General features: G+C 41.9%; 1 protein-coding gene across 5 annotated transcripts in view; it reads left to right on the plus strand.

Moving 5' to 3' along the window:
* The first annotated feature begins 7,462 nt into the window (after nt 1-7,462).
* LOC117460144 (transcription factor COE3) overlaps nt 7,463-26,963 on the plus strand; it is a 67,101-nt gene continuing 47,600 nt past the window's right edge. For 4 of the 5 annotated variants that reach the window (XM_034101396.2, XM_034101398.2, XM_034101400.2 and 1 more), the window contains exons 1-6: nt 7,464-8,184; nt 8,473-8,629; nt 8,910-8,973; nt 9,265-9,320; nt 11,166-11,239; nt 12,914-12,982. In XM_034101396.2, coding sequence (XP_033957287.1) covers nt 8,057-8,184; nt 8,473-8,629; nt 8,910-8,973; nt 9,265-9,320; nt 11,166-11,239; nt 12,914-12,982 — 548 coding nt within the window. In that variant the 5' untranslated portion in view covers nt 7,464-8,056. Of the gene's footprint in view, nt 8,185-8,472; nt 8,630-8,909; nt 8,974-9,264; nt 9,321-11,165; nt 11,240-12,913; nt 12,983-26,963 lie in introns of all 5 variants that reach the window. The other variant, XM_034101397.2, reaches the window with a different exon arrangement.

Below are 26,963 nucleotides of genomic sequence, written 5' to 3' on the forward strand. Positions count from 1 at the left end.
GTAAAGGTTACGCATCCACATTGCACTGATCTAACCTGATGAGTTGCCTTAAGCCCCACACATTTCAAGGCTGTGTTTCTTATTTAAAGAAGTGGAACTGAATAATTCCCTCACCTTCTACAACAAGACAGGAGTGTGGAATGAATGTTTGACACGCAATACAAAATCTTCTGTGTGTCCTCTACTCAATTAAGTGCACATGAAGCGGTGACAATATTTAATTCCTATGTTGTTTCATATCTGATAAGCTTGTTTTACCACATATTTTGTATGTAGGGTAATTTAATTTCCCCAAATAAGCAAAAATTATAATTCACATCAATTTTGTTAATTGAATCATGCTGCCCTTTGAGTTCACCAAACACAGCCTCAGTAATTAGCCTTGATTGCCTGGTCTGCGTTTCATAAATGGTCTCTCCCGCTTTCTCTCTAGTGAACCTGTCCTTCATTGGAGCACAGACACTCCTCCAGCATTTCCACCCACTTTGTTTGTGAGTCTTTGATCCACAGTATTCCAGTTAAAGTTACACCCATGTGCTGCAAGTTGAAACTTTCAGCATTGTTGCTCAGGGGAACCTTATACCCGTGGCGCCTTCTGCTTTTGTCCTTCCCTTTAGCAACAGAACTCTCCTATGGTCCCGGACAAAAGACTACTCACGACACCATTTTATGATCTCTGTGATGATACCGTTTCCTTCTCCTGCTCGCATGTTACCTTCCTCTGCTCATCTAAGCCAACATGATAATGTATTAAAAAAAACATCATTAGGCGGTTTACCCTTGAGACAATTGTTGATTTGGAGAAAAAGATGATGACAAAGAAAATCCTTTATGCTTAAGATGTTTTTATTTTTTTACTGCCATCAAGAAAACTAATTTAAATCAGTACCTTTTTTATATGCTGCACAATAACATAACAATATAAGAACAGATGCTACCAAGTTGATAATTGAATAATAAAAAACAAAACTCTAATTTGTGTTTTTTGTTTTTCAATTAAATTGATGTGCACTATCAGCCGGACTGCCCTCATAATGCTCATTGTGTTCAGTGGATGAATGTGTTTGTGTGCACTTATTCATAACTCGCATTTAAATGAGCATGTATGGTAGTATGTACTAGAATTACACATGCATGTTAAGCCTAATTGAAGCAACAATTATAACCATTTTCTACAACAACATTATAATCTGGTGTGGAGAACACTTAAAGACAACAACAACAACGACAACACATAGAGTGTATTAAAGTAGAGTGTAAAGTGCTGCAATGTCTTGCCTCTCCAGTCTGTCTAATCACTATGTGAGTGAAACATTCATGGTACACTAGATCAGTTCAATATTTAATTTCTCAACAAAGACTACATGATGGAACAGATGCTCAAACTTTGTATGTTTCTCAGGAGAGCAAAACTCACTTTCGCTGAAGCTATTGAGCACAGAGATTGTGATTGTGTACAAGCTTTGTGTTGACTTCTCCGGGCTCTTCACCTATGCACTAAACGTACAGTCATGGATAAAAAGATGTTCAAACATGGTAAGCGTGCATAGTGAGTCAGTTCTCAAACCACGGACTGAATACATCAATTGTTTACATCCAGGGGCACTGAAAACTCATGTGTGGAACCGCATTAGTGATGCACCAAGGCTGGCCTTTGCCTCCATGTCACATTTCAAGTGAAAATTTGACTTGGCATGTTTACATAGGATTTCTTCATCTCCCTTTTAAACCCCTATGGGCAAACTGAAGGTGAGGGGAACTAAGATTATTATCCCCCGTTTCTCTGAGGAGCTTTTCTTTATGCACACCCTCGCAGATGTCGACATTTGGTTAGGCGGTGTACATAGAAGCCCCAGATTATCTAGCGCTTCAGGAAGTCTGTTTAGCTAAAGTTAGGAGTGGTTACTTTCCTGCACCTTCCTAATTTACCCTTGTGCTTTGTAACCTAGTCATACATCTGTGGTAAAGAGAGAGAAAATGATTAGTGATTGAATATTGCTGTCTATTAAAAAACCATAGGTGTACTTGTAATGATGTTCATATCAATAGGCTCCACTTGTGCAGACCTAGTCGCAGAAAGCGTAGCAGATGGTGTACTATATGTCATAATGCTATCAAATCCAACAGGAATTGACAATTGAAATCCCACCCTGGAGTTTGCCTCTTTTAGCTTTGGCATAATCTTCTCAGGATTTCAATTGCAAAGTCAAAGAGAATAGTCTAGCACACGGGGACTAGTTATCTGGGGCAAATGCGGTCTAAGGTTGACAATGCAAAGGCTATGTTTATGTGCATCACACTTACTATACTGAATGTTTCCCAGAGTGCAAGAACATCCTCCCCTGAATTCTATTCCTCTTCCCACGTCCCAGTGCTGCCGTGGAAAGTAGGCCAAGTGAGCACCAGGGCGTTGCTTTTTTAAGATGATCAGTTTGTCAGTGTGTTTTGTGCTCAGGACGGCTATTCATGTGGCTTGACTCTGTAGAACAAAGACCAGCATTATACAATTTGCAGCACTTCTAATAGCAAGGAAAAGGGAGAGGTTGGAAAATAGGGACAGGACAAGTGTGGATGAAACAAAGGCAGAAACTGGCTTGTACTCTAATTCATTTACTTCCTCTTTTCCACCTCTTTGTTGCAGCAAAAAGGTCCCTTGCCAGTAACACTCCTCTGCAGGATCTACTGTACTCTAGCTGGCATGGATTATTTTTAGCTATTGCTGTGCAGCTTTCACCTTGACTCTCACCATCTTGACATCATAATTAACATTTCTGTTAATAGTAACACAGTCCAATATTAATAGAGATATCTGACAAAAGTCAAAACTCAGATGTACAGTGATAATGAATTGCATCACTCATATTAAAGAGACCTTGCCAATCACATTTGTTTTATCACCTTAAGGATGGCAATTCCTTTAGGAGTAAATTAGAGGCACTGATGCAACATGTAGAAAAGATACATTTTGACATGAGTGACTTGAGAATTATGGGACTCCTGCAGGTGGGGCAGTATCACTGGAAGTTGGCAGTAGCTCCATCATAGGGGTCAACAGGCAAATTAAGTTCTCTTGAGTATTGAGGGAAAGGCTGTTGCCTGTGTGGTCATGCACATGGGCTCTAAAAAAAAAAAACAAGAAAAAAAAACAAGGTTAAAGCTGATGCCTCCCGTTTTGGAGGCCACATTGCCCGATGCAATATGTGCACATCATACTTACTGATGAGAATTGTAAATGACCTTAAAGTCACATTTTTGCAACCGTTTTTCTGAGTGCACTCCATTTGGTATTAGAGCGCTTATATTAAAAGTTAATATGTTCCGATTTAGGGCTGAATAATCACATTTACCTCACTTCCATCAATGCCACTGAGAAATGTGAGGCAGCGTGATAAGTTTTTTTTTTTTTAAATAAAGAATTTTAGACAGGCCTATAAAAGCTGTGATGGACACAATCAAGACGTGGCTGCATAAGAGCGAAGGTATGCTGGATATTTGGTCATGTGTATTTTGGTCTAAATTTCCAGGGGATATTTTAGATGTTAATAGCCCTGAAGTGGTCTCGGTTTCTTATTTAATTTCTCTCGCCTTCTTTAAATGTAATTCGCCCACAGACTGCGCCGCGAGGCTCTAAACCGCGCTGAAACTCTCTCATCATTTCCACAGCAGAATGGAAATGCAAATTGTTCGCACGGGCAATGCCCTTGACAGAACTCACCACTGCACACAATTAACATGAACACTCTGACAGAAGTTAGTGACGAAATGTGAGGTCACACCAGATAATGTGCTTGTGTTTATTTGAAAAGTCCTACGTTGTCAAAAAGAAACACACGTGGAATGTAAAGCCAACTCTAAATAATATTTATAATAATAATTAGCGTTTAAAAAATGTCAATGTATCTTAACGTGACAATTCAAATGTTAGACATGTAAACAATAATGCGCTGTCTTCTTCTTAGTCTTTAGCTGTATACATACGCTTTTTATTTTATTTAAATCGTCAGTCTTGTGTTTTTTATTTATTTATAATTAACTCGGTTAAGTATTTTTTTTTTTATATATATAGTTTGTCCTTCCCATAAACAACAATATTTTGGCCGCTACTGGGGCCGGGGAGGGGGTGTTAGATAAACCTATGTTGAGATTTAGCTATCTTGTCACTGAGGAACACAGCTGCCTCATATCGACACAATGATCTCAAGTGTAACCAACGAGGGGCGCTGTCCGTCTATCAGCTATTACTGCCTGACACGAACAGCCTACATGATTGATCTCATCACTCTTGGCCATTTGTGTTTTACCCCTATAATTAAAAAATAACGTTCAAACTGTATTTTAATTTGATATTTGAATATGTCATATCAAGTGTCGCGCGTCCGTTTATTAGGCCTATAACGTTAATAGCTTCTGGAAACAAAGTTTGTAAGGTGTCTGTCATTGTAATGAGGTATTAAGCATTTTATTAATTTAAATTGAAAAAGATCTCATATATATAAATATTGTCTGTTTTCCACCACTTTTGAGAAAAAATCTCAAATCACAGATATAAAAGTTGACCCTTTAAAATAGCTACAAGTGATATGATTATTTAAACAAAGACAGTACACCTCATAAAAGAACATTTGAGATTTTCTTTGCGCGGCATGTAACATATGGCTACACCTAAATAAACACATCAATTATTTAATATAACTTAAAGTTTAACTAAACAACATAGTATTCGTCTAAACAATGGAATAATATTGAGTTGCTGTAAACAATAAGTGGGCTGACTGCCTATTTGTTCCATATGGAGTTTGGAGTGATGCGTAACTGTAGGCGTATTTGATTAATATTTAATCGGAATAAGATCACTTTAAAACAACCTCTGTGATAAAGCCGTGAGCGAACTTGCTTGGTGCGTGCTAATAAGATTTCTTTCTTCCTCCTTTTTTGCCCATCATTTCATTAGGAAACAATGCAGGTGAGCGTGATGAAAGTGTTGTCCCAATAAAGTGCATGAATGGACAGCTGGGCAGCGGCCGGCTGATTGACTTTGCCTTGACATCTGGGAGGCCCGCTGGCCCCTGGCACGCGTATCGGCTGATGTCGCCATTTACATGCAAATTTAAGGAGATCATGAGGGCCTCGCCCCGTAAATTCACACAAAAAAGAAGACGTCACCCTCAATACGGAGGAAGCTCGTCCCGGCGAGACGGGAGGTCTTTGGAGTCACCGTGTACATTTTTATTGGGAGCCACGCGTCCCGGGGACTTAGGTTTTATATCAATGGTCCAGCCCAAATCTTTTGGGGTTCATCTATTGTGCCCACTGAATAGAAGAAAGAGATAACAGCCCCCCGTGTCATCAAGCGGTCATTTTAAACGAGCATTCAGCCTGGTTCAATGCGGCCAAGATGCAGAGATGAGGCAAACAGTTTGTACTTGTTTCCCTGCTCCTCACCCCCCACTTACCTCAGGAGTGCAGTTAGGAAGCAAGCTTTTTTTTTGTTGTGAAAAATTAGAAAATGTGACTATGATCCTCTAATTCCACGCCTGTGCAAAGTTGTCATGCATGCAGCCACTAAAATAAACGGGGATCAACATTTTCTTTTATTTTGATGCTAACATTTCACCTAATGATGGAGAGCGCATTTTCCACGGTGTAAGCCCACCACGCAGATGATCCCACAGAATGAGCTGAGACGGATTCAGGCTCCGCGCCTCAGTGTGTGGAGCAGCTGACTCCCTCTCTCCACGTCCAGATGGCTCCTGCACACAGATTTGCATTCATTTTCCTCTAATATCTTCTGAAATAGCGGGGCAGCTGCATTTGTTGTCAAATACGGTTTAAAACTCCCTTTCAGGACAGCATCGTTACCTACGTGACGGGTGTGGAGATCCATTTTCTTTCTCCAGTCAACAGTATCAGATCTAAGAGGATTTGTCTCAAAGTCTCCTAATTTGATAATCAGATTTAAATCGCCTTGGTGCGTGTAATCAGGGGTTAAATTATAATAAGCGACTTGAAAATGTGCAGCAAAAAAAGGCAGAGTGAGTTGTGTGCTAAAAAGAAATGTGCAATCTCGGTAGAACAGACAAAAATAGTTACAACATGCGTCTCGGTTTGTTTAATGTAGAACAAAAACTTGTTTTTTAAAAGGGCCCCATTGATTTTTTTTTTACCCCCACAAATTAAATCTTGGATTTTTCTTAAATAATAAAAATAGTATAACATCCACACCCTCATTTTGTGACTGGGCAATTTGGCAATAGATTGTGTAGAGGTGAAAGCAACAGCTTATAATTCACTTATCTTTGGCAGCAGCTATTAACCCTCAGCACCAGCTAGATAGATTGCTCAGGATATAGCACACATCTCTCTTCCTCGCACCCTCCCCTCTCTCCCTCCATCCTCTCCTCCTTTTCACCACTAATGAACCGAATTGCTTGCTTGCCCCTCTCGGACAGAGTCGGACATGTATGGCAGTTGGCTCTTTAAAAATGATTAAGATGTTTCTGATTATTACTGATTTTTCAAGACGTGCATGAAATAAAGAAGACACAGAACCATGGATTTCCTGAACTTTGTTTAATGTCATGAGACACTGTGGCTCTGATTTTTATCCCATAAAAAGTAATCTTCTGTAAATGGCACAGCGGTGGGATTGATTTGTTTTCACATTAATAATATGGATACTAAGGAACTGGGTTTCAAACTTTGTTCATATGTTATTCTTAACGCCATAAATTAAATAAATCCACTGCTCTGCCATGCAAAACAATTAAAAGTAAATCATCTGTTGTTAATCATTTTCAATGAAAAGTAAATGTAAATTAATAAATAAATGTATAATCATGTCTGATTCTGTGAAATCAGTGTTCAATTAATTACATTGTAATTACAGTAAAATAACCCGCAGCATGGAGTTAAACATGCACAATAGAAATATATCAGTTATGAAGAAACATGATCTGCTGTTATTGAAATATGATTTATGGCCTGTATTCACGTATCTATTGAGATGCTTTCGATGCATTAGTGAACAAACAATCTCATCAAGTCAATTTGTAATAATCACAAATTTAATCGAATAAATATGTCAAAGACTATTAATTCTAATAATAAAACTAATCACGGAAATTGCAATCATCAGGCCAGCTAGAAATAATAAGCAAGGAATTCCGAGTTATTATCATGTATTATTATTTATATTTTTTCTCATTATGTGTGATGGTTACACCCGGTCGAATTTTCCATATCATTAAAAAAATCAAACTCACCACATATAGGGCCTAAGCAAGAGGAAAAGTGGAGCGAATGAGTGTTCTCGGGCTGCAGCACTATTGGGCTGCACCGTACAGAGGAGCGCCACTGCTTAACAGGAAGCGTCAGAGCTCCATATTTGGGCAAAGCTCCGCCTCTTCAGCGTCATATTCTGACAGCGCCTCTCCCGTGGGTTTAGAGTTTTGGCTCCCGGGAAAGATTTCAGTCCTCGGGGAAAGAGGGCTTAGTTTTGCATGTTCCCATCCATCCTGCACGACGCGAAAGGGCCCCTTATCCACCTCTCCTGTGTACAAGGAACACCTCCACTGGTGATCAGCCTTTGCCTGTGTTTGTCTTGTGGAGAAGCAGCAGCACCTTTTCAGGAGTGGGTTTTTTATTCAACAAGAAGTCCTGAAGGTTTTGGATGCGGTGCTTCAGGGATGTGGGCACTTTGAGAGCAGCATCACCCACAAACATACAACAACTGCCATCGATTTTTCTGTGAATAGCACAAAAAAAAGAAAAAGAAAAAGCATAGAGGAACAATAGCAAAAAAAAAAAATCTTGTCTGTTGAACAATTCACTTTTGCAGTCTGTGGATACCGCTCTAACTAAGTACAGCACTTTGAGAATTGTTCACATCGGACGGACTGAAGAGGGAGGCAAGACCTGTGGACCGGGTTTTCCCTCGCAAGTGTGAATCGGCTCTCGCTACTTATCCTGTGAAAAAAACCAACCCTAAAGGATAACACGCTTGGAGGTTTATTTCCCTTATTTCGCAGGAGGCTCTTTTTCACGCAAATTGTCCTAAATGTTTGGAATTCAGGAAACTATACCGCGGGGTGGGACGACGATGAAGGAGGAACCGCTCGGACTGAACTCGGTCCGCTCCTGGATGCACACAGCTGGGGTGGTGGATGCAAACACAGCCGCCCAAAGGTACGCATGCCAAAAGCATCTGATTTTTCTCACGCATTCCCTCCTCATCATATCGACCCCTCAATCCCCTGAATACTCTGTATCAATTACGGTCTCCCAATAAATGCCCCCCCTTCGGCTTTCCCTTCTTTCATTACATCAGATTACCCATTATTGTGACAAATCAAGAAATCTCCCCCGTACTCAAGCGTGCTTCTGCATCTCCAATGTTTCCATCAGCTTCTCCATCATCTAGTATCCCCGGTGTCCGGTGCTTAACCGACATGGTCTCTTGTTTTCTCCCCGCAGCGGTGTCGGCTTGGCACGGGCACATTATGAAAAGCAGCCCCCTTCCAACCTCAGAAAATCCAATTTTTTCCATTTCGTCCTGGCTCTGTATGACAGGCAGGGTCAGCCCGTGGAGATCGAAAGGACAGCTTTTGTGGACTTTGTGGAGAAAGATAAAGTAAGCGTTGTATTTGAGAAAAAATAACCTGCACCCCTGTACATAATCAGCACATGTATCGAAATTATGTTCCCTGGAATGGCAATGGGTTACCAAGGGGAAGTCACATGTCGTATTGATTTTTTAAAAACTCAATTTTTTGATGACAGAGAGTCGTTTTAAAAACTAAACCTGTTTCTCTTCTTCTTGCACAGAAAGTATATGCATTTTTGTCAACACAGAGACATGTGGTGGTGATGGGCATGTTCTGTTGATTTTTACAAACTGTTGTCTTCTGCAGGAACCAACCAGTGAAAAAACTAACAATGGGATACATTACAAACTACAGTTATTATACAGCAATGGTGAGTGAAACTGTCTTTATTATTTTGCAAACACTTGCAGATATATCAGACATGAGTTTGTCCTTCAGTATAAAACCACATACAAAAATATTGGTAATAATCATAGTAGTAATTATAAATATTACAATATTAATAATAAAAGCAGTATTTATAAATGTACTAACTATCTGAACAGTTGATGTTTTTTACGAGATGTTCTTTAACTTTTTTGGGAGAGCTTTCTATTTTTTGTGTTTAAATGCATTGCAATTTTTCAAAACTCACAAGTGGCCTTCTTTTTTGTCTCCCCAGGCGTCAGAGTAGAACAGGATCTTTACATACGGTTAATCGATTCCATGACGAAGCAGGTAAGCTGCTGTTACACTTGTTTCTATACGCATACAGTGCAAAACCTGCTCACATGCTTAGTTCAGTTGTGCAAAACCTTAACATGCCGTGCAAATCTCGTCACCCCTGAGATGCATGCACCACACTGTTTCCAAAAAAATTAATAAAATAAATAAATCTGCATGCAAATTGGAAGTTGTGGCACAAAATAAAATAAAATTACCGGTGTAACAAGAACAGACAGCTTTCATTTGAACTGTTTAGGTTTGGCCATATCATATTGCAAGACTCCAAAGTCAATTGAACTCTGCCTGAGTTAGGCTTCTTTGTGGCTCACATTAAACATTTAACCACTACGTCTGCTCCATATGATCTGATTTGACTTTTCGTGAAAAGAGTCAAAGGTGACGCTCTTTACATATATATATATTAAAAAAAGTGTCAAGTATTATAATTATAAATATACATATTTTTGCAGAGGTGCATTTCACTTATCTTCCTCGCAAACATTTCTGACCCAGAGCCCAACGCGCATAATGAAATAATAACGTCTTAAAGCACATGAAGCCAACGCAAAGATTTGTAAAGTGAAATATAATTTGGGGAATAAAATCAGACATCCTTATTTTACCTCTCCACCTGGTGTTTTCTTATTAAATGGAGGGTTTAGGTAGAGCCTTCTGAATAGAGCCGTGAAGCCTGTGCCACTGCATGGTCACAGTCTACATTCCTGTGCGAATGATCCGAGTCAATGACGCAGAACAAGCAATTTATGGATTTCTGTTTCTACAGCTGCAAACACCGCCATAAATCAAACCAATATAGATAATCGCCCGGTTCCTAGAATAAAAAAAAGACAAGGAAAAAGAACACATCAGGTCAAGTAGAACAGCGTTTAAAAGCGGGATAGTGATGCGACCTGGTTCAGATATGTCACTTTTTCCAAAGTCAATCTCCCATATTATATCTCATATGCCCTCTCGCGTTGCAGAAAAAAAATCCTTAAAAATATAAATTGCTTAAAAAAATTAAATAAATGTAAGGCTGTATTTTTACGTGTAGCCTATTTATAATATTTTTTTAAAAAAAACGTATTTTGTCAATAATGTGGTGCTTTGCCTGCGTTTGCACTTGGTGCCGGTTCAATACGAGGGAGTGAAGTGTCTATCCTTAGAAATGGAAGAAGGAGGGAGGGATCGAGGGAGGGAGAGAAAAGCGGCAGAACTGATAGCTCCACGCCATCTGTTTCAGCCAATGCTCAAAAATTACTCAACCGTACCGCCAGACACCGCTTTTTATCCACAGAAAGATCATTGTTAGCGGCTCAAAATAAACAACAGATTGCCCATTAACACTTTCCCCCAAATATCCCCAGATTATAAGCATATTGATGACACTTCTATTGGATCTCTCCTTATGAAAATCTCTCTGTTTCTCTGTCTGCCTCTCTGAGCCACAGGATATTATCGAGATTAATAAAAAAATACAATTGAATGTTATTATTATCATCTTATTCATTAGCATTAATTTTGTTATAGCTGCCATTACAAAAATGGTGTTGTTATTTGTATTATTAGTCATAGTTATTTTTGTAATTGTTTAATTTGGTTGATGTCATTGATGTTTTTATGAAATAATATAATTTATACCACTGATTTTGCTGTGATTATCTTAACTCAATTTGAATTAGCCTTTGCACTCTTCTAATATATGCTGCTGTCCTTAGATCATGTGTATTCATGCCCTGATTTATGTTATGAAGTGAAAAAATATCAAACATGTTAGTGTAATTATTTGTGTGAATTAATGTGTGTTTAAGAAGTGTCTTTGTTTTCACTTTATTTCCATCTCATTTCCTTTCAAAGGCCATAATTTATGAGGGTCAAGACAAGAATCCAGAAATGTGCAGAGTTCTTCTTACCCATGAAATTATGTGCAGGTAAGCATTATTTTTTCTTCTTGTCCATTTTGCAGATCCATGCAAAAAGTAATTCCCTCCCCTTCAATACGTTTTGACACTCATGATGTGATGTAGCAATCCAGACTGTCCTGTGGTCCTCCAGCAACCATGAGAGAGCTGCTGTCATTTCTAACTTTGATATGATGTGATTCAACTTTGATATGAATATGAATATGACAGGGTAAATAACTGTCTTTTTCAGTGACTTGCAATTGAGTGTATGATAAACAGTCAGACACAGGGCATGAGTTATGCTTTTACATTTTTATCTTTAATTTTCTTTTCTAAGACGTAATTTAAGCCTGTGTTTTCTGTTAAGTTATGCAGAGGCGTTACATGCCATGTGTAATTTCTTTCCTTCATTTTAGCACAGAGTCAGTTCTCGGTTGATCCCACCTGTCAACAATGATCAGCGAGCCTTTTAGCGTCATTTAACCACGTAAATCTCAACCTCTCATATTGCGCTGCTATTCAGCGGTGTCATTGATACTAAAAGGAAAAACGCCTTTTGTTGTTATTGTTGAGCTCAGCATGAGCTTTGTGAACATTGAATTCGGATACTGTCGGTTAACCTCTCCTTTGTTGCACCGGTGCATTGTTCAAGTTACTGCTTGAGAGCAAGTGCAGCATGAGAGCTGAGAATGATTTGTCTTTTTCCATGCATAAACTCATCACTCACGCTCAATTTATACATGCATCCATCACTTATTTGTGACACGTTGAATATGCTCGTGCTCTAGAGGTAATATTTTTTTGTCAAGAGGAAGTGCGTTTTGCTGCTGAATAAAAAACTACTTTAACTGCTGCCTATTATCAGATAAGAAGATATACATAATAAGAACTAGTATAATAAGAATACTATTTTCATGTCTTAACTTATTATATCTTATTTGTTAGGCATGTCATACATATAGTTTTTAAATTATTTTCTTGCTGTAATACACTGCGGCACCTTAGCTATAAAACACATCTTTATTACTGCTGCTAGAAAGTCATGTAAATCAGACATATTTAAATAATGTGTGGCTGACTGACAGTAGCTTTGCACAAAATCTTTGTTTTTCCTTCAGCACCATATGGAATAAATCAATCTTATTCACATATGTTTATATGTTTTCATTTCAAATGGAAGCTAGGATGATGTATTTGTTTATTTTTGCAGTTTTGATTCAAGTCCCAATCAAAGTAGTAAAAGTCAGCTAGCTATAGGCTTAGGGTGGAGATGGCTGAAACATGTGGTGGAAGATAGATTAGTGCTTTTGAGGCCATAATTGATAAATGCCCTGCAGAAATATTGGTTGAGGGTGGCACCTTGCATCTCCCTCAGAAATAGCAGCTTGGCAATTAGAGGTAAACAAAAGCTGAAGCTGTGAAAAGTGACTCCCCTGCCTCCTGGCCCAATCCCCACTCCCCTCCCCTCCAACACTAAGCCAAACAACACAACATGTTGTTTTCACCATTTTTATCAGCCATCAGCATCAATGGAATGGATAGATTGAGTGAAGGAAATCTCATGGCAATTTCCCCCCCCACTATCAAAACTACTCCTAGGCACTTAATACATGTATGTGATTTTCTGTGCATTATTTATTTATTTTTATTTATTTAGAAAAGTATTGCTTGTTCTCTAACACCCTGTCTGTGTTCCTCTAGCCGATGCTGTGACAAGAAAAGCTGCGGAAACAGGAACGAGACTCCATCAGACCCTGTGATCATTGACAGGTAGGCAGTGTGCAGCTTCTTCTTCTTCTTCTACTGTGTTTGTGACCGGGGACTGAGTAAGTGAATGGGTGAGTGTCTGAGTGACTAAATGGATGAGTGACTGAGTGGATGAGCAGGCACATGGATGAACAAATGACTTCCCTCCCGGTGTGCCAGACGGCCCCGTTGGGCTGACTTGCATCTTATAGCCTCAGTGTGGGAACCGTGGGTGATTCTGTGTGAGTGTCTGAGGGGCGTCTTTCCCAGGTACCTGTGCACCGAGGGGCGGTCACCACCTGGATAGGGTTTGTTCAATCACAGGTGGTTCAATCACTAGAGGATCATGCTGGGAATACACCTAATTAGCTTATAGGCAACTTCACATTTATCTGGCTGGCTTCCCTTCTTTGTTTACGACAGTGATGCTTACAGTGTCAATAGTTGTTTTTCATTGACTGTTTCCTTCGCTCAAGTTAGCTGAGAGCTAGATGCCATTACATTTTCGTTTTAGAAGTGATAAACATTTTATGTCTACTGTCTCGTCCGCCACATTTATAGCACCTTCATCACCTTCTAAAGAGGGGGAATAAACGCTCTTCTTTCAAGCATTGACATTTTTCCCACACTGTGAAACTATACGTCCTGGTCAGAGTGCATATGTTTAGGCAGTTTAGTGGATGTGTGTGCGTGGTGGATAGGGTGAGGTAGGGCGGTGTAGTTCGAGCGTCGATCTCAATGTAACTCTCGCCACGTAGCAGGGAGAGACAGCAATGCTAATGTTTGACTAGCCGGAATCACTGTTTGCTTAGTGGAGAATGCCTGGTATCTGACAGAGGGGACAACTCTCTTATTAGTAATCAAATAGGGCTGAGCAGTTGTTGCTGCCACTCCACTCCAGCGGCTTCTCATGCATCAGGAAGTAGGAGCTGGCTGCCCTGGGAGCCTGGATGGATTACCAGAGCTACTGCTGTCTGAACTCAAACTCACACAGACACACGTAGATATACACACACAAACACACAAGCATGCACATCCTCGTAGGCATGCATGGTGCTTGTATGTTTATGCTCGAGAGTCACAGTGCATACAAAAAAAAGTAGAGGTGTTTAGGACTATGTCAGAAGAGCACTTTTTTAGCTGTATCAGATACCAGACAGACTGCTTAATGTGTTAGTCAAGTGCATCTGTTAGTGAATGGATAGTGCTAACATTAACATATAACTTGAGACGTCTACTTTGCTTAATTTCCGTCGCTTTCATGTTTGCTTTGTGTCGCTCTGCTGCCTTTTAGTGCTTAGAGTTTCGCACACCATTGTTCTTCAATCTGCAGGACAAAACATGTAACATAAGTACAATAAGCAAAATGAATGCATGGAGAATTAAAGTCAAGAAAGAGGGGTGGGAAAAAAAAGAACAGGGAAAAAAGAAGCGGATGGATATTGTAAGCTCAACTGGCTCTGGGAGGGCTCGGATTTTCATTGTGACGAGTCTGAATAGGAGTAGAGTATCCCTTTCCTTGCACAATGAGCGGCTCTGTTGAAACACAAAAGCATATGTTCCTCATTAGACCCTCCCATTGTCTCCATGTCGTAACTATGAGCCTGTCAGCTCACCCCAACAGACCCACACAGGTTCCCAGTGACTCGCAGAGTGGGGTGCCTGTGAAAGGTTGCAGGGTTTAGCGTGAGTTACGGATATGGCCAGAACACTCTCACTACGCACGATTATTTACCGCAATTGCTTGACTTTTCACGATGTGCATATGGACAAGCTTTTAGTTAAAGCTTCCATGTTTTACAGGCATTTCTTTTACATCTGTCATTTTCTCATGCACATCATTACAGGCACCTGTGTTGCGGCCGCTGCTGGCAGAAACTGATTATTTCCAATTGAGTAGAACATAGTTGAGTGACATAAACCAAGTTTTGATTGTTGAATCAGGCATGTCTCATCCGTCTACAATGACAGTATGAAAACCAGCTAGCACTGCCACATTTCCGAGAGAAACAGTAGCATGGCCGAACCTTAAGAAACAGATTTGGAGTGAATCATTGATGGCGTTCATTCCCTGTAACATTTTCCCAGATGGTAAGAGGGGAAAGCGCACACAGCTAGCTGGCATCTAGCAAGACATTAACTGGCGTTCCCATGGATCTGGCATATCCAACGGAGTTTGGGAAACTTATCATTCCAAATGTGTCCTATTTTCCTGCGGTCAAGCCAGACATCTGTTTACCCTATTTTCTCTCAGAGTTTTGATACAGATTTTTGAAGAGGAAGGGTTCTCTTAACAAAAAGTTGGCCCAACAGCTGTCACAAAGTTGCAGCACTGCTTGGTCTTTAAATATTTCAGCACTTACATTTGATGCCCTTGCATTATTCATAATTATTTTTTGGATGAAGAAAGGCCTGTTTTTGTTGCATTTGGGTGAGTTTTTATGTGTTGTGATTCAAATTTCAACATCGTTTGGGAAAGTCAGTACATATTTTAGTCTATAAAAAAAGCCTATTGTGTTTCAACAGTGGCCGCATACTTTTCCCATACAGTTGGAGCTTACATTAAACACAAAAAATACGGTACATTTATCTAGTGACTAATTGTAGCACTTATGCCATGACCGCATGGCTTTGCAGTTCAGTATAATCATCTCTCCTTTTTATAAATCCAGCAGTGCTACACATGTCACATTTATAAGTTAATGATGCCTTAAAGTAAGTGGGGGTGTAGGTTTATTCAGTCAGTAATTTGAGTCTTTAGAATTATAGTGATGAGGTACCCAATATCTGATTAGATGGTTTTCCCATTTACAGTGCATGTAGTGTATAGCCAAACATAACTCAATTTGCGATGACGCTCCTGGTCTGGAATCTGTCTTCACTCTCTTGCATATTGACTTTGTCTTCTCTTGTGTGAAAGATTAGATACATTGTTCAGGCTTACACATGGATTTTGTAATAATACAGCACATGTTGTTGAAAGAGGAGAGAAAATGACTCATTCTGCATGTCAGGGTTCAAAGGTCACTTTTTACTCTGAGAAGCCGGGGCAATTTATGCAAGTGGAATGGAGACGAACGGAGAGAGAATGTGATATCAATGTGTACTCTACCCATATATGAATTTTGGATTTAATTCATGTTCATACAGTTTAACATTTTGTGTCAATTTACGCTGCCATTCACCAACCGATTCTGGACCAGAACTAAACATGTCAGCTCCATTTATTCCAGCGGCTACGGCACTCCCTTTCACTTCCTGTCACAAAGGTCAAAGAGCACTGACCTTTGGAGAGCAGCCCAGCCACTGAATAATTCATGACATTGACTTGTTTTTTCCCTTATTTTTCCCCTTGTCTCTTTTTTTGGTCAGCACACATGGTTGTGCTGTGGGAGGCTTTTATTCATTTAGCTCATTTATAAAGGCCTCACCGCACCTGTTCGTGTGTTAATGTGATTACATTTTGGCCTAATGTACATTTTGCTTAGCTTTCCGTTATGTCCCTCATTAGTGAGCCTGTATTTTCTAAATGACTTTGCGTTATCGTTCATTTGTGGAACACCTACGAGGTCATTTCCCAGAGTGCACTTGACTTGTTGTCAAGTTGTTTACCAGAAACAAAAGACCGCAGCCTTAGAACGTCTCGCATGTGGTTCCCTCGGCCTTCTAAGAAACAAATCGGGAAATGTGTGTGCTCCCATCTGGTTTTTGCAAAACCGTGATTACCTCCGAAAGCTGAACAAATGCCAGTATTTATAAGGTCAGCCCTTTATGTGGAAATGTGATGTAAATGAGAATCAGCGAAAGGGGACATTAAACAAAATTAAATTCATTGTCTCCTTTAATGTCATTTACATTTTTGGCTAAGCCCTGGACTGTCAAAGAGGATTTCTAAAACCATTTTAATTGCACATCAGCATTGGAAAGGAGGGCGTGTTTTCACCGAGCGGCTGTCTTGATAACCTGCAAAGAGAAGTCTGTTCATGAACTAAATGCCTTGTTTTCTCTGCATCTGTGGAGGGGCAATTAAGACGGTATTCAGTAGGTAGTGTTAATCTAGCATTGTGCTCCCACCATCCATAATGAAAATGATGCAGCGGGTAGGGTCACTGTTGTTGTGATAGAGCGTTGATTGCTGCAGGTGTTCCTTCTGGGTTTTATACATTTTACCATTGAGCCGTGGGAGCCGCAATGCAATGTTTTTTTAGGCTTCACAGTGAGTCATTTAAAGCTGTTAACGTGTGTAGGAAATGCTCTCTTTCTATGTTTACACACACATGCAAACACCTGCACACAGCTTTTTTACACGGCTTAACAATATATCCATCCCAGCATTTTATTTATGGCTGTGTTTGGTGTAATTCATGTGACAGATGTGAGTTTTTGACACCCATTGAGAAATTGGAGAATAAACTGGCCAGCCCTGCCTAAATCGACGTGATGTTTGAGTGAAGCCTGTCTCCTCCCGAGCCAGAGTAGGAAGAGCAGGAAGTGTTGAGAGCAAAAGCTGTACTTGGCAGCTCTCCTTTGGCTTGCACTTGCTGAGAAATGAAACCCAGACCCTCTCTGCTGCACCAGAGCCAGAATGTCCTTCCCATTGCTCCAACATCCAGGATTGGGTAATACTGTTCACTAAGCAAAACATTACCTCAAATTATTCTCGCCCTGTTTTCTATTCCCTCCTCCCTCATGTCGGTTTTATCGCAGTTTGTAAATGTCAAGACACGTACAAAGACGCACAGTATAAATGATATTTTCCAAATTATGCTCACATGTTTGGGTTCACATGAGTGGCGGCTGAACGTAACGTGGTGCCTGACGCTCCCGAGGGACACCCACCTCACTAGGGTAGGATTCCCCAGTGGCATCAGCTAATGGCAAGACTTGACAACAGCAGAGAAGCCGGGGGTGTTGTGTTTTACTAGCGCTGAGCAGGGGTGATGACTTTAACATGTGTGCTCAGAAAGACTGAGATGTTTGTGTGGCGTGTGTGTGTGTGCACGTGCGTTTCATGTGTGTCCCTGCGCATGCATATGTTCGCATGCATGTGTGCGTAATCGCGCACTTGTGTGTGTGTGTGCGCGTTCTGCTAAAGAGAGAGGTGTGCACTAAGAAAGAGTGGTGCGGGCCAACAGAGCGACGGATTCGGCTCCAGCTTGACGGCAGTGAAAGACGAAACATGGTTCCACATGTGTTGAGAAAGAGCAGTCCATCTGTCCATGGAGACAGCCCCTCCCCCCTTCACCACCCCCTTCTCTTTCCTCTCTCCTTCTCCTCTTCTCCTTCTCTTGCTCTTCTCTTCCCCCACTCTTTACTCCCCTGGTTCACTGCTGACAGAAACAAGGCCAGAGCCGGGGTGATGGGATGAATGCTGGGCCAAGAGCAACACTCACTGGATGTTGTATACACACACATGCACACACACACATGCACATGTTGAAAAGATATAGGAAAATGTTATCACATTTTTTTTAGTCCATATGTTGTTAAAGTTTACTATCTTCAGTTGCATTCACTGACTTATTTTAGCGCGGCGTTAATGTGATTTAAATCCGGCTGTGGAGCAATGAAAGTGATTTATTTTGATATTATGAAAGAAAACAATCTATTAAGATTTATTCACTTCTCCCCGACACACTGCTGCATTTCCACCATGGTGAAAATGTTACATTATTGAAATTAAATCTGAAGTAAATAAAACATGCCACTCTTTTTAAAATATTTAGCAGCTCTCTTTTATAATTAAATGTTGTGGCTGTTTTGAACACGTTGTTTGGTTTCTTAAAGCATTAATGACACAAAGGCTTTGTCGAACAGCTCCTGATTCTGTGAATCACATTTAGGTCACTCAGACCAGTGTTATTTCAGCCATTTTTTTGCTTTTGAAAAAAGGTCTCTTTTCTTTCTCTTGGCATGTTCTCACTCCCATGCAATCCTTATTAGGTTTCCCCTAATTGTCAAACAAACTGTTGGGTCAACCTCAGTCGTATCGGGCCGTAAAACAGCACATTAGGCCCTGGTGAGGGATATATGTGGTATTTCATCGGAGACGGAGTAATGCTGGGGTTTTATGGTTAAGTACCAGTTCACGCCCACGCCATTTGTTTCGCATTAGAGTGGAGGTTTTGTAAATCAGATCAATATGTGCGCTGAGATGTGATTCCTTGTCGGGATCTCCCGAGTCGTTCTTTCCTCAAGTATTTTTCTTAGGGGACTGGTTGTCGATGCACACTCCTCCGCTCCCCCTCCCCTCCCATTCTTCCCTTTTTCCCTACCTCTGTCAGTCCCCTCCCTCCATCGCCACCTCAATCTATTTCCATTTTCTGAATGTAGCAATTTGTAGTGTGACACAGACAAGATTAGGATGGGAAGCAGTCTGAAGATTTCATCGGACATGGTCCTGCTCCCGCTGGTGTGAGGTCACAGGACAAAGATGGGGGAATTCAGGGATAGGGTCATCAGTTACCTCGGGGAAACGAGCTGGTCTGCTGGCTGCTCTGTTGGCCCCAGGGGTGCCTGGGATGTATCGGAGGAGAAGCCCCTGAGAAAGAGCCCTGAACCAGTGTCATTTATTAAAAGTGACAAGTTATTTCTAACTATAGCTCTGTTTTTATTGTTTTACAATGCTGCCATTTGGAACAGTGCCCCTCTCTACAGGAATCACAAACAAGTGATGAATGAACGGGGTGACCTGCTTTTTAAACATATACACACATGCTCCTTGCACTTTGGCCACACATGTGCGCTGTTCAAATTATGTTATGTGTTTTTTTGCGGTGCTCGAATAAAAGAAATGTGCGGCTTTAATAAAGATCGACTGCATGATAAGTGTAATGAAAATATTTCAACATGCACTGGTTTTCTCCAGGACTTTTGTTCAGTAAATTAATAACAGCTTACAGTATGAATCTCAAGCTGACCTCGACATAATCAGTACCAGAAGTTCCACAGAACATGACCACACTGTGTTGTGTGTGTGTGTGAGTGTGTGTGCACAGAGTAGAGCTTCAGCTTCTATTTTAGAGGTTAACTCTGGTGCACTTCTTTTTGGTGCGTTTCCTTATTTAAAAAAACACAACATTCTCGCTAATGATGGAGTATTTATTCCATGTTTGACCAGTTCTCCTTATTTAGGATCACTGAGGTACTCTGCTCCCCCTTTTTTTTTTACTGCCTGCCCCAACTGCGTTAATGATATATGACAGAAATTTCCTTGAGCTGGTTCAGTGGCAAGAAAGGTCCTGGCTAGTCTATATCAATCCATCTGACTTATGTTCCCATGTCTTGAATTACCGCTTGATGGAAACCTGCTGCGGGCTTCTCTTGCCAATTGAAATCAGATCTCCTCCACAGCCTGGTGTGATATTGATCCATATTCAACACCCAGGCAGCCGATCGATCAGTATTGATTTACAATAAAAAACACTCCTCTGCTTGTTCAGCACTGCGATCGATACTTTAAAGCAAAGGGGGGAAAACATATTTTAAAAGAAAATAAATGGGATTGTGCTTTTTACCATGCGGTGACCAGCTGGAATATATAAAAATGTTAGGAGATGTTTTATTTTCATTAGAGGAGTTTGAATTGAAGTGACCAAACCTTGACCACATCGGCAACCAGTAACCACGTCTGCAGTGAACAACGATCCTGTCCCGCCATGTGAGACAAACCAATAAAAATGGTTTAACGGGATGACACTTCTATAAGGACTCATTTATTGAAGGAGGTGTGTCTGTTTCTGAATTAGTTGCACATCTGCACTGCAATGGGGAGTGCTAAACCTGTCATATCAAATCTATCAGAAAATTGAAACATAATGCTAAAAGTGGTGGATCAAGCCCAAGCACTTTAGCTTGATTTTGGTGTGTTAACAGGATGACATGATTTCCTGTGGTTTTGATATTAATTTGTCTCGGTATTTGTCCCGCACACACACACACATGCCGGGCCTCTGCCTCCCACGCGGCCATCATTAGGGCCCGGTACAAACTGGAACAGACGTAGGCGACCCAGTCAGCTCTAGTCCAGATCCACTTTCCTCCCTGTCACATCTTAGTCCTAATCTCTCGGACTTCCTCCCCTCTGCCAAATAACCGTTCCCATCCAGCAGGTCCCAGCATTGGCCCAGGCTGCCAACATCTGAAAGTTATTATCCCCAATCTCTGACATCCAGGAGTTTACAGTTATATAATGATGGGGAAAACCACATGTCCCCAGAGGCAGAGAACATTTTTGAGATGCCTCCCCATCTGTTTTGGGGGAGCTGCCCATTTCGGGGCCAAACTCAGAATGTCAGGCAGGTTTTTTTTCGGTAATTTTTATTTTCTACCACTGGAACAGGCCAGTCTGGGAATCATTATATGGAGTGATAAAGCAAATCCAATTGGGTCAGGTTCCCCACCACACAGCGCTGGTGGCACCAGCCCTCCCTGCCTCACTGCTCGTCCCTGACTGTGTAAGTGGTGGTTGTTTGTTTGTCCTAGAGAGCCTGGGCTGGGGGACTAATGCAAGCCCGGGGGCCAGCCAGGTCGGAGGCGACGGTAAACCCGAGCCGCCTGGTGCAGCAGTGCTCCCTCGCTGCTGGCTCGGCCTTGTTTGGACTGCAGCTCCGGTTTGCTTTCTTAGAGGGAAGCTGAGCCTCCGTAATCATTGAGCCTTTCGCTCGGGTGGGGAACGCAGCCGAGACCAGAGGGAGTGATGACATAGGTCCGCTGAGGCCTGGCCCGGTCCACCCCTGCTGCTCTTAGCATATTTATTTTCTCTTCTCATTGTAAGGTTTAAATCACACCATATTATGTTCGGACCTTATGCACGTGCATAGGCACTCCGATGTGATGAGGTGCACGGCGTACAGCTGTAGGCTTTGTTTTTACTAATAACGCCGGGGATTAGTGACTCGCTGACCTCAGTGTAATCTTTATTAGTCTGTAAACTATATACTCTAGTTATGAAGCCGCTCTACCTGAAGTGAGAGCGGTGACACAGAGTGAGACATGCAGTGCGGGACAAGGGGGAAACTAACCAAATGACATGCTATTATTCAATCAGTGTGTACCCGATTATGTTATGAGTTGATGAATCTATGTTTCTGCTAAAGTGTTGCAAAATCTTACAGATTTGGATAATTTAAGGCCAACCATCTTGCCCCCCTGGGCACTCCTCACAAATGTTTTATTCAACATCACCACTCTGTTCTGTTTTGTTCCGTTATTGAAATGGGTTGTCGATTCGAATAGAGTCAACCTGGTGGGCCAATCTCATTGTAGCCAGTGGAGAGTGAAAGCCATCTCAGCAGCATAGCCTCACCAGAACACACACAGAGATTGGACGAGGGGGGCAGTGAGAGCGAGAGTGCCTTCTCCAGATGGAGATCCCAGATATGGGGGAAAATGTCCGGGCCATTTTCCAGGGTTTCCATAATGGGAATCTACCCCGTGCTTGCTTATTAAGTTGTGCACACAAGGAGGAGTGAAGAGAGAGATGGAGAGCAGAGGAGATAAGGGCAGGCGAGGCGAGAGACGGACAACCTGTACGCCGTCACCTCTCTGTTGTAAGTGTCAAGCAGACCCTGTCGGTCATGTGGATAGATGATTGTCAAAGCGCCACGTTGATATAAGGGCTTTCTTTTTTTATTTGAGCCGCAGAGGCGCATGATAAGATTTGTTTTTGTTTTTTGTTGGAGAGGGAGAAAGTATGGCGTTCAGGTCAGGAAGGTCGACTCTGGGGGTCACGGGGTCACAGCCTTTTCGGTACCTGAGTAACCTCACACGGCTAAGCCATTTCTCAGGCTCCCTGAAATGATGGTGGGGTGTGGAGAGGAGGGGGTTGGTTGACGGGGGTGGGCAGGAGAGTGATCTATCAGCGGCAGCGGCAGACATGCAGACAGAATGGCAGCTACTGCAGCTAAACAGAGTGAGACAGATAGGCAGAAGTCTCTCATACGTAACACCAGGAGCTTTAAGACGACAGCGCTGAGTGTTATGGATGCTTGACATTGACCCCTTATACAGACATAGAGTATTTATCAAGGTTGTAGTAGAATAGTGTATTTGTTTGTAAATAATTTAGTTCACTATAGGTGAGATGTTACTTTCCTCGCTTGCCATTTTCGTGAAATAAGAACAATGTGTTATTATTCTGCCTTTTGCTCGACTTGTTAGATGTTTGCGACAAGACTTGGAATTAAGGTGATCATATTTTGAAAACTGTCAGTTCTATCAATTCAAATCTACTTTAAAAAGCGGAGAGGAAAAAAGCTCTGAAGCTTACATTTGTCTCGAAGAGAAATATTTGTGTACAGATAGGCCTGTCATTCTGTGAAACAACATTCATGATTCTTTTATTGGTGCTCAGCCATCACCCCCTCTCTTCCTCTGTGGAAAAAAGGGTTAGTCTACAAAGTGGCTTTTTGCCGTTTGAGAGAAGTAAACTTCATCAGGTCGACGGTGAGGTGTGCTTCACATGTCACTCAGTCGAGCTCCCTCCTAATGAAATGCTGCATACAGATTTCTGCCTGCGGGCTCCGGGGGATAAGACCGTGGTAACAGAATGAAACAAACCCCTTCCCATTCCCTTCACTCTCACACACACAAACACGCACGAAAACATACACAGACAAACACACATTCATCCAGCAGCACGCACACACACATTTGCTGGAGAGCATCCATGTGAGGAGATCCAAATCTGCAATTTATTCAAATATTGATATTTCTACTTGTCAGGAGAAAGGTGCCTTGAAATTTCCTCTGAGTACTCCTGTCAAAAAAATAGCAGGAAATATGTCAGATAATTCATAAATGGAGTTCAGCGCTGCAAAGTCATTTGGGAACAGCAAAAAAAATATATGCTTGTCAATGAAGAATAGGAGCAATATTACAGAGCCTGCTGCTCATTCTTCCATCATGTCAAGCAAACAGCTTTTGCAGGCACATAAGTGTATGTATCAGTCTGTGTGTATATTTGTGTATGTGCGTGTATATTTGTATATGTCCCCGTGTATGTACATGTGTATGTATATGTATGCATGTGAATGTGTGTGTGCTTTGGCTATGTTGTGACTCCTACTTAGATGTGTTTGTTATCTTTCTCCATCAAGACACCCCATTTCCCATCTCGAGGCAGCCAATGGGAATGTGTCTTTTTTTGCAAAGGTCCGTAACCGGACGCTGGCCTCCATGTGGTTTGAATTAGGGCCCCTGAAACTGTGAAGGACGCCTCGAATGACGTGAGGCACTTGCAGACCAAATTCCATTCTGCTCAATGGTGGAGAAAAGAGCTCTCCGGAATCCTCAGAGATTTTTTGGCCCAGGCCCGCAAGCGATTAAAACAGGGCGGAAACCAATAACTCAATGAATCATGGGGCAATGTCCCATGAAATCTCTCACTGCTCTGTCACACCCTCATTCAAACCCAAATCAACTCAAACTCTGCTGATTAGTCTTTTTTCCAAAGTGAAAAAACGAAGAAAAAACCGGACAAAAGTCTTGTTCTTTCCTCCCTTTTTATTGAACATAACTTTCAACACTCTGAGGAAATAGGCCCTCTCTCCCCTGCTTCCTCCCGGTCTCAGTTACCTCCATTTTGACAAAGTGTGAGCTTCCCGATGATGCATCGCTTGACCATGTTGTGCCAAGGCAAGACAGAATAGGACTCCACATATCTCCTGCGGTCATGTGATGCCATAGTTCATAGCAGTTGATGAGATGCAGTTTGGCACAGCTTGGGACCCATCTGGGAGATGCAGATACGCAGACAGGAGAAGTATTTTACAGCAATGCATCTGCGCGCTTGAAGAGCTATTTAGCATATGCTGCTATACGAGAGAATTTGCTTTGCTCTTGCCAGCTGCAGATTAGTCTTAATTTCTCCAAAATCCGACAGAACAGCTGATGCATAGTCGTAGTTGGCTAGCATCGTGCAAATTAATGTTTTATGTTAATGCAGTATGTTATTTCATATTTTACTGAATTACTTCTGCATTACTTTGAAATATTCTGTTAAAATAACACAAGAAAAACAAACTCTGTTTCCAGTTGTTTTGTATCAACAATGTCAAGCAGTGCAGTAATGCTGCTGCCAGCACTGGCCGGTTTGTTTCTGTTAGCTCTAGCAGAAGTCAAAGCCCATGCTGCTGCTCTAACTCAAGTGGCTGATATGTTAGGCCATCTAGGGCATGGCAGGCGGTTGACAGTCCATGCAGCCTGTCTACCCACAGGACATCTCCACACAGTGTGTCCACAGTGGGGCCAGTGCTGTCATCTGGGCCCACTATGGACCACTGCTCTGCTGACAGTGAGAGGGTAAACGTTTACCACCTCAATCCCCCATTAACTCGGTGAAGGCACTTCGATCCTCTGTGAAAATAATGATATTGATTGGAGCTTGGCTCTACAAACGAAATGGTTGCAACTAAAAGAGGGATGGGCCCCTGCATTAGAATATGGGATTTTCGAGGATAAAAGAGTGTTTGGATCTTGTTATATTTTTCCTCTCCTCCATCTCCCTCTAGCTTTCCCCCACCTCCTTGTCTCCTCTCGTTCTGCATTTGGATGTGTGCGTATGTAGTGTGAGAGCCTGCGTGTCTCCTAAGATTACCCTCCGCTATCCCCGCAATCAAACAACAAATGACAACATCATTGCTCAGGCCTTTCAAAATACGACACAAAAAGTGTGTTGTAGCTACATTAACTTGCAACAACCCCCTAATAGACCCTTGTGGGTTTTGTATCACTCCCCCTCTCTCTCCTCTCTTCTCTCTGCAAGGCTGTCACATATCCACCCCCCTCACAGTGCGAGCCTCCGAGCCTCGGTGGAGATCAGGAGCTCCCTGTCGGAGGTGCTTTGTCACGTAGCCCAGGGAGCGTGGAACTCACCCAGAGCTGTTGAACAAACACAAGCACAGGGGCTGTCAATAGCAGCTCCGCAAACTAATTGCCTGTCAAATGAACCACCCTCGTTAAGCTGCCCTCACACACACACAGTCGTGCGTGCACTGTGACATTCATACGCTCACACACACACAGGCACACACACCCACACACGAAGCCGATTTGATTCAAAGAGTAGTGATACCTTGTTAGAAGAAAAGACACACGAGTGGCACTTCTCTGTTCGCCACCTTGTTTCTGCAATCGTTATCGGCGTGTGTCGCGCAGTCACCGTGAGATTCCCATTTTGTTACATTATGAGGGGCAACATAGCATTCTATGGTATATCTGATGTAATCCAAACACATCCCACACACCCTACAGTGTATCAGCTGGCGTAATATTTCAGTTTTTAAAAACACTCATTAGATGGTAGCAGAGCTCCATAAGCCAAATGTTATTGTTTTTGTGTTTGTTTTGCTTTTTTTCCCTGTAATCATTAGGCGGTAGCAGTGGAGTGCCCAGCGCCTTGTCTGGGTGCCTGTAACAGTGCTGTCGGATTGACACAGCTGGGGAGAGCAGCTTGAGGCTGCACGCTCAGGAATACACAGGGGTGTTCAAAGCCCCTCTCTGAATCCTGATCAGAGCGCTGCCCCGGCCAACTGATGGCCTATTAAATATACATGCGCAGAGGTCAGAGCTGGAGGTCCCGGCTTCCTCCCAGCCATGTGCACTTAAGCGGAAGGGCTGGGCAACAATAAAACCTCCTCTCGCTCCAGCGAGCTCTCCCCTGACACCCTCACCTCCAGTGTGTACGTCAAGTACAGTGCTCACCTAGCGCTATATTACAACTGCCTTTGTGAAAAGGCCAAATGATGCATTTTTTACATGGTTATTATATATTTATATTCAATAACACCAAGGACCACTCTTGCGTCTGTCTGTCTCCCGTTTTTTTTCTATTGTCACTGATAAATAGCCTTGCTCGATACACGGGTACACAGAGTTTGAAGTGAGTTCACATCCCTCGCCTTTGTAGTTTGCCTGAGATTGAGACAAGAAGGTAGAGGGAAGAGCCCCATAATGGCCAGTCATGATTAACATATTCAGAGTGACACTCTCTCTGTGTTCCTTC

This window comes from Pseudochaenichthys georgianus, chromosome 15 (genome assembly GCF_902827115.2).
Source record: "Pseudochaenichthys georgianus chromosome 15, fPseGeo1.2, whole genome shotgun sequence".
Classification (NCBI taxonomy): Eukaryota; Metazoa; Chordata; class Actinopteri; order Perciformes; family Channichthyidae; genus Pseudochaenichthys; species Pseudochaenichthys georgianus.